The 12,122-nt window shown below is 39.6% G+C and overlaps 2 protein-coding genes across 10 annotated transcripts in view; one reads left to right on the top strand and one right to left on the bottom strand.

Moving 5' to 3' along the window:
* Positions 1–7,884, top strand: part of ST3GAL6 (ST3 beta-galactoside alpha-2,3-sialyltransferase 6) — a 74,715-nt gene extending 66,831 nt beyond the window's left edge. For all 6 annotated transcript variants that reach the window (XM_045850818.1, XM_045850815.1, XM_045850814.1 and 3 more), the window contains 4 exons: positions 934–1,120; positions 1,221–1,358; positions 4,552–4,704; positions 5,984–7,884. In XM_045850818.1, coding sequence (XP_045706774.1) covers positions 934–1,120; positions 1,221–1,358; positions 4,552–4,704; positions 5,984–6,070 — 565 coding nt within the window. In that variant the 3' untranslated portion in view covers positions 6,071–7,884. The remainder of the gene's footprint in view (positions 1–933; positions 1,121–1,220; positions 1,359–4,551; positions 4,705–5,983) is intronic.
* A 224-nt stretch (positions 7,885–8,108) lies between these two features.
* Positions 8,109–12,122, bottom strand: part of DCBLD2 (discoidin, CUB and LCCL domain containing 2) — a 95,724-nt gene continuing 91,710 nt past the window's right edge. For all 4 annotated transcript variants that reach the window (XM_045850809.1, XM_045850810.1, XM_045850813.1 and 1 more), the window contains one exon: positions 8,109–11,796. In XM_045850809.1, coding sequence (XP_045706765.1) covers positions 11,327–11,796 — 470 coding nt within the window. In that variant the 3' untranslated portion in view covers positions 8,109–11,326. The remainder of the gene's footprint in view (positions 11,797–12,122) is intronic.

Below are 12,122 nucleotides of genomic sequence, written 5' to 3'. Positions count from 1 at the left end.
GACTGGGAACAGGGTTGTCTTAGCAGAGGAGGAGAGTGGATAGACTGAGATGTGTTTCAGAGGGAGTGTTATCAGGGTCTGTTAATGTATTAGATGAGAGCAGAGACAGGAATAAGGGAGCCACAGCAAGCCCTTGGGGGAAATGCCATGGGGACATGATGAAAGTTGTTTCAAGCGTTAAGACTGACTTCTTACACAGAGTCAGCAGCAAAGGGTACAATAGTATTTATTCTCCTTTGGAACAATGTTTTGGAAACAAAGCATTCCTTTTCATAGCATGCCTGCATAGCATGTGCAAAATCCAACCTTGGCTTTGAGCATACGCAAACCCAGCAGGTCCCCTGTGGTTCTTTATTTAGTTCCCTCCAGCCGTAGGTGCTCATCTGGTTGTGGTGGGGTATATACAGCAATTGTATGTTGTTACTTAATTTCAGAGCATAATGGTTTTGATGGGTCTTCATCGTCAATGTGACTCTTGCCTGTCAGTCACTTAGACACACATCTGCATGCTACATGAATGTGCAACGCTGGCAAGTAGCTTTCTCCGAACCTCAGCCTCCGAACCTTATCTGTAAATTCAAGAGGTTTTGTTGGAGTGTCTTCCAAGTCCTCTTTTAATTCTACTGTTGAGGTTCTTAGGTTCACATTTGTCTTATTTAGCCTTCAGCTTTCCTGGAGGTAAGGCTCAATTACCAGTGCCCCACTGCAATTCACTTCCAAATACAAGCACAAGTTTGTGCTTTGATCAAGCAGCTGTTTCAGAAAAGGGAGTTATTTTCTCGGCCATTCTGTGTGAAAGGTTGATGGACTGCCTGCACCTCAGAGGACTGGACGCATGGTGGGTGGTTTGACCCACTCTGAGACTCTGGGGGCTGAGGTGGAGGTGGCCCACGCTGCTGGTGGTCTACATGGCTGGTGTTTTACTCTCCACAGAATGAACGACGGTCCCATTGTAGGACACGAAGAGGAAGTTGGGAGAAGGACAACCTTCCGACTTTTTTATCCAGAATCTGTTTTTTCAGATCCCAAACACAATGATCCCAATTCTACGGTGATTCTCACGGCTTTTAAGCCGCATGATTTAAAGTGGCTGTGGGAATTGTTGACCGGCGGCAAAATAGTAAGTTGGCACATTGATCTGCCTTCTGATTACCTTCAGGTTTTTTTTCCCCATGAAAACGACAACTACTAAGTTTTATTTTTTATATTCTTTATTTCAGAACACTAACAGTTTTTGGAAGAAACCAGCCTTAAACCTGATCTACAAACCATATCAAATCAGAATATTAGATCCTTTCATTATCAGAATGGCAGCTTATGAGCTGCTTCATTTTCCAAAAGTGTTTCCCAAAAATCAGGTACGTATTTTGGTGCACTCTTTCAAACTAAAACTCTGGCTAGTATAGACCAGGGGAACTCAAGGGGTGCGTCTTGGAAACTATGAGAACTGAGACTCATGCATGAGGTGGCTTCTGAGGGCCTCGTTGGAGTCACTGAAATTAGATATCTGTGGATATTATCTTTGTGTTATTTTCAGGTTGCAAGCAAAAGAACCCTTAGTGAAGGCTTTTTCTGTCCTTGTGGGGGCCCTTCTGGGGGCTCCATCTGGATGCCCAGATGGCTCACCTCTGATAACCTTGTCTTCAACGTTCTGCAGCTGGTGGGTGCTGGGGGTGGGCTGTGTTCGGAGCTGCAGGACAAGTTTCAGGACAGTGCATGGCTTTTAGGCTAAAAAGAGTGGTCTGAAGCAACCTGTAACAGAAATATCACAGGAAAACCAGAGGAAAGGTGAGGAAGGACAGTAAGGTAGCTCAGAGATACTGCTGTGGTCACAGAGGAGACACTGGTACTGGTTTCTCAGAAAGTGGTCGTTACAGCAATATTGAGAGTTCTTGAAACTCCCAATTCTTTAGTTAAAAGAAAGCTCATCGACTATGACTTTAGTGGCTCCGTGTGTCTGCAATCCCTGGAAAATGATGCCTAGGTCTTTACAGTGGCAGAGGTGTGTTTTCACTTGAAGCCTGAGTTACTGTGTAACATATTCTCACCGTGGAAATGGGGGTTTTCCTTTATCTTTTGGGAATCAGGGAAAATCCCAAGAAACACACGTCATGTGTCTTTTCTTTAGAGTGATAAAAAAATTCTTAAGTATTACGTGCTTGAAATCAAGTACAAAGGGATATTTAAGAAAAGGATATCCTTCTTTTCCCTCAATAACTCACATTATCTCCTGAGATTTTTTGCCTTTTATATCCTTCTAGACTTTTCTATGTATTTATGAACACATACACTTTTTGTTCAATATAATTATAATTGTACCATAGATATAGTTCTATTTCCCCTCCACTTAATCAATGATTCCCCTATTGAGAGACATTTTAGATTTGTGCTAGCCTTTCCCTCTATGGGTGCCAGAGAGATGCTTGTGCTTACAGGGGTTTTCTGCACACTTGTATGATTTCTGTGGGATAGACCCTCAAAGCGGAATCTCCAAGTCAAAAAATGTGTGTTGAAACTTAAACCCTGTTTCTTAGTATTGAGAGGAAAGGATAGATTTTTAATAATTTCTTAGTAATTCTGAGGTGAAAAGGCTTCTGAGTGTATGAATATGTTTTATAACTTCTCAGGTCTTATTTCCCTGAAAGGTAAGATCAGATTTATCACTTGTGCTTGGTTTTAGGCAGCGTCTTAACTCCGAAAGCGCAGGAGACCGTGGTCTTACTTAGAGATGGTACTGGAACTAGCTGTAACTAGATTACAGTTCCAGGAGGACAGGGTGTCCCAGGAGGACAGGTGTCCCAGGAGCCCAATGAGGACACCGCTGTATTTTAGAGAGGTCGCCCAGGTCAGGTGCCATGCAGAGCCTGAGCACACACAGTAAACCCCGGTTCTGGAAACGTGGAGTCATACAGGGCGTATGAACTAGAATAAAGGAAGAAAGCCCATTTAAAACAGATGAAAGAGGACACGGGACACAAGCAGCAGAGGCAAATCTTTAATGGGGTTTTGCTAGGAGGGAGCAGAGAAATGGTTGGAAGAGAACATAGGATCAAGGAGAGATTTTGTTAAGGGTGTGTTTGTGTGCAGAAGGAAGAGTGTGGAGGAAGTGGCTGACTGCAGCGGCAGAGTAGTGGTGGTGAGATGTGACAAGCGGGTGCACTCATGGAGGAGCTGGCTGTAGGCGGAAACAGGGACTACCTCAGCCCCGTTAAGAGGAGTAAGTGCTGAAGATTTGGGTACAAAGGTAGATTTGGAGTAGGGAAGATGATGTAGTTTTTATGTGATTTTTTTTTTCTTTTTAGGAAACTAGGATTAAATTGTTCAAGTAGGAGGAAGGCTAGGACTGTTGGAGGAGAGAGGACTAAAACTGTCATCTTGGAGAGTAGGAACGGAAATTTACTAGGGGATGGAATTGGATTGTTGGACCAACTGAACGCCTGCTTCAAACTTTGGTCATAAATGTTACATGTGGCCAGGGAAGTACGTTGTTTCTCTTGCCCCGTTCTGCTGATTGAGTGTGGGTTTAACCAGGATTAAGATTCTGTCAGGTATAATGCAGGTTCTGTGGGTAACAGGTGCCAGAGAATTGAAGGGAATAATCATAACTAAGTGCTCTAAGGTGTGATGAAAGGAAGTCAGGACGTGGGGAGGCACAGGAGATGGAAACAGAGATGGGATCCGTCAGTGAAGTTGGATGGGTGAGTCTCTAACCCAGCCACAACCCTCCTTTTCCAGCATATGGTGGAGGATGGTGGTGAAGTCATGGTAGTGCATGGGGTAAAGAAAATCTTGTATGAAAGACTGTTAGGCTTTCTTTGCCTCCCGATGTTTACCTGATTGTATTGTGCTTCTTTGGTTTTCTTTTCCTTCCTCAAAATCCTGATTAGTCACATGTAATTTCCATGGGCCCTGTAAAAAACATTTAATCAAAAGGAAACCTCCTTGAATTGTTGTGATAAAACTTTGATACAGCCCTCACTGGTGTGGCTTGGTGGTTGGATTTCATCCCACAAAGGTAAAGGTTTGATTCCCAGTCAGGGCACATGCATGGGTTGTGGGTTCAGTCTCCTGATTGAGGTGGGTACAAGAAGCAACCAATCGATGTTTCACTCACATCAGTGTTTCTCTCCCTCTTTCCCTCTTCCTCTAAACGCCCCCCCCAAACCAAAAATAAACCAACCCTTTGATACATTTTGTTTGTGCCTTTGAAGGCCATGCTACTGAGAATTAAAACTTTGAATGCAAGAGCTTCCCATCAAACACCTGTTATAGCACACTTTCTAAATGTATGTATAAGTGATTTTTTTTGTCTTTAAATTAATAAGGATCCAGTTGAGACTGTGATGTTACTATGCTTATGTCTGGAATCCTTGTTTTCTAGTGAGATACTTACTAGTATAGTACAACTTATCATTGAAGTTACTTGGTTGACGTTAGTCTTTCCCTAGAGCTAGTTAGATGATAAGATTTGTAAGATTAGGACACCCACATAGGCTTTGGAAACAAGTGTCTCATTTGGATTTTAAGAAAAATCTTAATTTTCTTCCCCAGAAGCCCAAACACCCAACAACCGGAATTATTGCCATCACATTGGCATTTCATATATGTCATGAAGTTCACCTTGCTGGTTTTAAATACAACTTTTCTGACCTCCAGAGTCCTTTGCACTACTATGGGAATGCCACCATGTCTTTGATGAATAAGGTAATATATATGTGTGTTATAATCTTTGAGTTTTAGAGTTGAAAAGCCCATTTTCTCTTTTCTCACCCTGTCATTTTCCTGAGTGAAGAGCTTTTGAGAGGCTGAGGGCTTGATAGGGTTACAGAGCTACCAAGTGCAGAAATTAGGGCTCAAGTCCAGAGTTTTTTTCTACAGTAGCAATTCCCAGTTTGTGGGCCTCAGACCCTTGGGAGAATCTGTTTTTGTCAAGTGTCATCAAACCCACATAGGGACCAAGCCTTATCTTAGATACTGTCCCAAATTTGCACTATTTAAATATACATATAGGTAGTGCACTGGAGATATTACAAATTCACCTAAAAGCATTGCCATTTCCAAAGTAATTATTTTCATTTGTTCAGTTAAATAGACAAGCAGGTCTATAACATTTTAACTCCATGAAAGAATCCTCATGACCAGAAAGGTTATAATCTTTTAATAGTAGATCATGCTTCTCTTGAATTAGGGGTCAATGGTAGTTGATTTGATTCTTCAATTTTTTATTTAACAGACTGGGAAGGAGTTTTCTATTTTCCTAATTCTAACTTGGATTAGTGGCACAACCTAAGTGATAGGATTAAGGTGTTATCTGTACATTTTTAATATTGAAATGTGATTTCCATGAAGTATATGGTTACATCCCATGAAATCACAGTCCTTTTAATTCACCATCTCCAAATGCTATGTATGCTGAAGAAGTGGAATTATTCAGGTTAGAGATCTTAACACTGCCTTTTTGTGCCCTCCCTTATGACACCAGACATACACTTGAGTAATTAGGGGCCTGGACAGACTTCAGGCTCGTTTCTTCTCAGCCCTAATTTTTCCTGCAGTGCGTTTGGTCTTTCCAGTCACCTAAAGAACAGTACGTCAAAACACCTTCCCGAGGGAAGTCAGGCTACCCATCAACAGAGTAGGGTAATTTTTTTTAAACATGAGTTCTAGGTGAAGGTTTTATCAAAGTGATCAACCCATTTGGATTTACAATTTTGGTATCTAGACTTCTGCCGTGATTCAGTAGACGAGAGGGTGATGTGAGGGAGCCTCTATGTGATGGTTTAAGTGAAAAAAGTGGACTTTTGGGAAAGCTCTGGCACAAGAATGAACAAAAAAGAGTAAATTAGAAAGGTTAACACAAGTTAAATCCCAGCCACTTGCCATATTTGAGGTTTTCATTCAGAAGTTTTTTAGATACAGCATATTCCATGGCTGCTGTTGTCTGAGATTGGGATAAATGGTGATTTTCACTTTTATCTTCTAGAGTGCATATCACAATGTGACTGCAGAACAGCTCTTTTTGAAGGACATTACAGAAAAGAACTTTGTAGTCAACTTGATTCAAGATTGACCCTACAGAAAGAGAAGATAATACTAACAGTATAGTTTTATTTTTATACTGCAACTTTATTTTTAAATGTATGTACTTGTCAAGAAATGAGGTATAGGGTCCGGCAGAAGTAATGTCTGCTTGAATGTGGTTGGTAGGGCGATAATATGTTGGGGACCATATGCGTGTAGTAATTTATAGTTTTAATTTGAACATTTCACCTAAAATGTCATATGGTGTACTTGAGGGTGATATTGTTATATTACAGAATTACATGCTTACTATTTTGTAATAAAAGGGGGGCGTTATTTGTGCTGGACCCTGTACATTAAGCTTATTGCTGCCTGGTGATTCATAACCACCAGCTTAATTTCTATGACTATATTTAATTTATGAAAACCAAGAGATATTAAGATATCAGGGAAAGAAGTTGTAATTGCATTTTAATCAAAATAAGCTAGTTTCCTGAGGTGTTTTTAAACATCTTTTTAGTTATTTCATCTTAAACTTTTGAAGGGATGTGATTTCCTAGTAAGTATGGGAATGTAAATTCACTGCAACAAAGTGAAGTACAAGAGGAGATATGGCTACTAATAAATTGGGGGGAACTGGCATGTGGCCGAGTCTTGATGTGGCAAACCAGAAGCACTTCAGGTCTATATCTGGATGGCTGCCTAGTTTGTTTTATTTAAGGGACCTGATTTGAATGTTGAACCAGCTCTGAATACAGCAGTGTAGATGGTAATGGAAATCTAAGATCACATGGTATAATTAGGCTTTTTGTCCTGCAATTAAGTAAACCACGATTATAATGAGTAATTAGGTAGAAGATGGTAGTTTTTAAGTGGAAATAGACTAACCATGAAATTCTAGATGAGTAAATAACCAAAGAATGCAGTTTTTAAAGTCTTGCAACTGCGTTATTTCAAAGAAATAAAGTTTATACAAAGAAGCTGAGTTAGACACGTTCAAGGAGAAAATCCTTAAACTTTGTGTGTTGCCTGGTTTAATTCATTAAGTTTAAAAATTTACTATTTGAAGTAAATTAGAAAGATGAGAAAGGCACAAGTAAGGAACCCCTTAAGAAGAATCAAGGTATTTTTGGATCTAAATGGTATTTTCATCTTTCATCTTCAAATGGAAAGCTTCCCTGGCTACTTGGGGTTCACCAGAGAAGAATCCTACAAGTTGCAAACGAGCCAGCCCTACAAATGTGGTGAGCTGGTCTGCCTTCCCATTGTAATGTGTATGACTCAAGGCTATGGTGGGGTGGGGTGGGGGATAAGTGGTGAAGGAGAAGGGAAGATAACAGAAGTTATAAGGTATCAGAAGAGATATGAGTTGAACAAATTAGTATCACTAGGAGATGCTGAAGTTACTGAAAACCAACCAGCCTCTCTGAAGAAAGTGTATAAAGGGTGAAATATTAGACCAGAAACAGGAATAAATGAAGTACTGACAAAGCAGGGGAAGGGAAGAAAGTCAGTAGTCAATTTAAGCCAGATCCAGACATTAAAAATGGGGATGACGTTCTGTTAATAGCATACATTTGCACAGTACCAGTTTCATGTGATTCTCCTAGTAACTCTGCGGTGGGAAAGGCCGGCACTAGACTGGAGTCCACGTGTTAGTGTGACCTTTCCCTCCTACCACACCGCCCAGCCAGAGGCTGCAGCTTGGCTGTTGAAGTTCAGTTTGATGTGAAGTAATTCCAGCTTCGGCAAGAATACTGCTGCCTACAGAAAAAGTCAAAGTCAAAAACCAATGGTGGCGCATTTAGATGTTACTGTGTGTACTATAATATTGGCCATAAAAATTTTTGACTGATATTAAAACTGAGGAATCTGGCATTTTGTGTAGTATAAGGAAGGGTATAAATCGCAAGGTGGTTTTAGTTAAGCCTAAAAAAAAAATCTGAGCAGGACACATATATACAATTTATTAAAACACATGAACACATTAAAATCTGTTTATACAATCTAAATTCTAGCAACATATACAAATACTGAGTGACTACAGTACATGCCGAGGTAAGAAAAGTACATTCTGGGAGAATATCACTGATACTCAAGCCATTTTTATTTCCAATATGTATTTCAATATGTTTTGTTTCCACCATTCCTAGTGCCAAACAAATGGAACAAAAAAAGAGAGAGAAGAAACTAGTCATAAGTTGGATTAAATGAGAACTGGGGCCACATATGACCTAAAAAGTATTTTAATAACCATCCAACTCTTAGATTTTGCAGTTTATGGACTTCCAGTTCAGAACTGAAAGGCAGAGCTAATAGGTAACTTTCAGGTAGAGCTTCACTGATTTTCACTGATCTCTCTTAAAGTCTGAAAAGCATAATCTATTAATTCTTTCTAATTGTGTCATCTGACATGGTGCTGCTATAGCCCATTTGTTCTCCAGATGACGACATGGAGCCAAGGCAGTAAGTTCAAGCTTTATCACTTCCCATGGAATTTTAGCCACGTAAATATTAGATGAGCTCATTTTCTGCCCCTCCCCCTGTGGGGGCAAGGGCAAGTACACACACAACGTGTTTTCAGTTACTATATAATTTTTCTACCAGAACCATTTCATCAGTGAACTAAACCCATTGCTCAATGCAAAGTGCAAACAGTGAGACATGAACTTAAATAACTGGACTAGACCCTGCATACAAAAGGGTCTATTTGGATTTACAGCTTTCAATAAAATATAATCAGCATCCACAATACCTTATCTTCAACTGTGCTGGTTCCTCAGATCAAGGAACAGTGAAGTCTGTAATTTTATGAAACATGTAATGGCCACACTCGTTGTACTATTGTCTGGTTCTATTTTTATAGCTGTATTAACAGGAAAAAAACATTTAACTCAATAAACCACAGTGACTTAAGTCTTTTACATGTTTCAAGCAAAGAATAAAAATTCAAGGAAATTTTGTAAAGAATGGTTGATTTCACATTTTCAGTTGTTACTCGATTGTCTCCAAAAGCTGTATATATATATATATATAATATATATAAATGTAGTTAAAAAAAAACACACACACATACACACCAAACCCCAAAACTCAACTATGAAAACAAACTAAAAGTACAAAACCAGAACAACCCTTTGTATCAGGCTCAGCTCTTCATTTGGAAAGTCAAATATGTAAAAGTAGTAAAAACTCAGTAATTGTAAAAATCATTGGCAGTTCAAGGCCAGCGCAGTGGCAACATGAATCAAGTCTTCAAACACGCGTTAAGAAAACACTGGCTTCTTAAAAAAAAAAAAAGTTCCATGGGAAAAGTAGGTGCACACAATTACACAAAAATAGCGAGCATCTTCAGGAAAATGAAATAGTCACTGAAAACATTTCTCTTAAAGCTTCAGGTATATGATTTGAGGAAAAGTATATTCTCTCTGTACTAAGGATGAATTAAAAAAATAAAGCAACTGGTTTACTCTCTTCCCACCTGAAAGGGGATGACTGCATTAATACATGTGCTTCACACATTCGTATGTTCTAATAAAAGTTCAATACCTGTGCTTTTGGTTTCAAATGTTTTGAAACAAAGTATGTGTTGGTTTTTCTATGAATAAAATTATGCCTCATAGTGTATTTGGAGAAGCAAAAGCAAATGAAAATAAAACCAACCATGTGCAGTAGAGGGCAAGGAGGCTGCAGGAATAAACAGTTGTTTTGCAGCAATGATTTAGATTACTGATATACTCAGGAAACAAATGAAGACTGTTCACCATTGGTCTCTGGCAACTACATAATCTGGTGGCCCAAGTCAACAAAGATGACTTGGACCTGATGGAAAAGTACATTTCCATTAAGTCTACAAATTAAGGTTTACAGAAGGGATGTCAAATTTTAATCCCATAGTTAGCTTATGTCATGTTGCCAGTCTAAAGGCATTTAAACATGGTTTTTACATTACAGGCTGGTAAACTGCAGATGATTTCTATTTCACAAACCTAAAACTAGTTCTGGGCAAGTGGCGCTAACAAGTTGCCCAGAGGTATCAAGAACTACATGTGAAAGGTCCCGTGTTGGGATGCTGGAACACCTCTTCCCTAGGTATGACACAGTACAGAGAACTACTCACACCTCTTACCACACAGCAGGCACAATCACACAGAGCTGAAGAGTACACGCTGGGTTTACAGATCTTATAACAGTTTACGGAAAACTGAAATTAAAGTTTTTTTTATTTGATTAAAATAAGGAATACTTCATGATTTAAAGAAAAAAAAATCTACCTATACATAAAATGAAAGAGCAAATTCCGGTTACTTTTTTTTAAAGGTAATTTATACGACTTCTGAAGAATGATTCTGCCTTTCACTGTGATAAATATTAAGTGGGTCATGTTTACAGTGTCTACTTGGACACCCTCAACTTTTCACAACTCTCTCAGGAAAAATCCCACTGCAAATCAAGTTGGAGGGGAGGAACAGCATCTCTTTTACAGCATTTTTAAATTGTCAAGTTCTTGTTTCCACATAGAGAAGTAAACTTAAACATGTGAATTTGTGAGGTTTGATAAAGCAGTAATCACCCCCTGAAAAAACCCAAACATTTTATAAACACAAGAATGGGGCTGGCCACTACGGGTCCCAGGCGGAATGAGCAGGGATGGGCCAGGTCATGTACCGTGAATGTCAAAGCACTTAAGAGTCTCAAAAAGTGAAAATCAGTCACCCTGCTCAGCACAAGTCAGAGTTCCTCACCTAGAGCTCTCCTAAGAAAAATGGACAAGTACATATGACTGCAATCAAAACAATGATTTTATCACTCGTCATTATTTTTTTAAAAACCCAGAAAGCAATACAGGGATAGGAGAGGAGGAAATCATGGCAGTACCCATCTTTCACAAAGAACAGAATTTCAAGCCATTAGGCATTTCAAGAACAGTACCATGCATTATTGCCAGTCAGGCTCACAAAGCCACTTCTTGAATTTATCACAAGTACCTGCAGCATTGGTAATAAATATTGACTCAGTGACTTTTAATTTCTTTGAAGTGCATAGCAGGGAGCTTTTTCTGTGTTAAAAATAGTGTTTTACAGTAGTAACAAACAGGATGTTCAAAACAGGCAAGCAGTAAGTGTGCCACAGTAACACTTTTAAAGCAAGATGACAAGATTAGTAGTTTCTGTACCTCAGTCACCCCATTTCCCCCCAATGACATTCATGACAGACATGTAGTACATTCTATATATTACTACCACTAATAGGACAAAAAGGCCATGTGCTTTAAAACGATGCTTTGTAAAGAGCAGCATCACCTTCAAAGGATTTCTTTAGAAACACCACTGTCACCATCCCTCCCTGTTCCCGATGCCTCCTGTGTGCTCTGTGGCACCTGGTACACCAAGTCGTCTGCGGCACTGGGACCTGGCTTCCCCCCTTTTGGGGTATCATACTGGGCCCGGGCTGAGGAGCAGCTATCAGTCCTGGCGAGAAGAGTGCTGTATGTTCCCGCTAGAGGAGGAGGTTGGTTCCCTGTAGCTTTGAAAGTGGATGTTGAGGGCAGACCAACCGAAGCTGTGGTGTGCCCCGATATATCCATGACAATTGGGGTTGCGTACTCTGGCCCAGTAATTGGGAGTGGTTCAGCGTAGGCATGATACACTTCTTGCATTGGGGAGTTGTAAGGATCGAGGTCGGCATAGCCTGTTTCTTTTCCTTCTTCTGGTTTAAAGGTAGACCTCTGATGAAGTGTGCCAACAATTCCTCCCACAAGCGGCTGTGCATACTCTGTGGATATTGTGAAAGACAAACAACAGGAAAGTCACCTAACTAATACACAGCTTATACAATTTAGGGCGGAAGCCTCAGGCTTACACCAAAAGCAAACACTTCTTCATGGAACTTTTGTTGCTATCAACACACTGTTAAGAACTAACTTCAAAATTTAAATGAAAGATGCTATCTTGTGTGGTACAGTAATAAGTTAATATTCCAGAAAGCCTCATTTGTGTGCTATTACATAAATAGTGTTTGTATACACTCTTCAGATATATAGACAGTATTTTATTGGAAAAGAAATGTTCCATTATTTGAGTAATATTGAAATATAATTT

Source organism: Phyllostomus hastatus, unplaced genomic scaffold (genome assembly GCF_019186645.2).
Source record: "Phyllostomus hastatus isolate PE091 unplaced genomic scaffold, TTU_PhHast_1.1 phas_contig_86, whole genome shotgun sequence".
NCBI lineage: Eukaryota > Metazoa > Chordata > Mammalia > Chiroptera > Phyllostomidae > Phyllostomus > Phyllostomus hastatus.
Note: the sequence above shows the minus strand (reverse complement) of the source record. Positions and strands in the feature narration are given on the sequence as shown.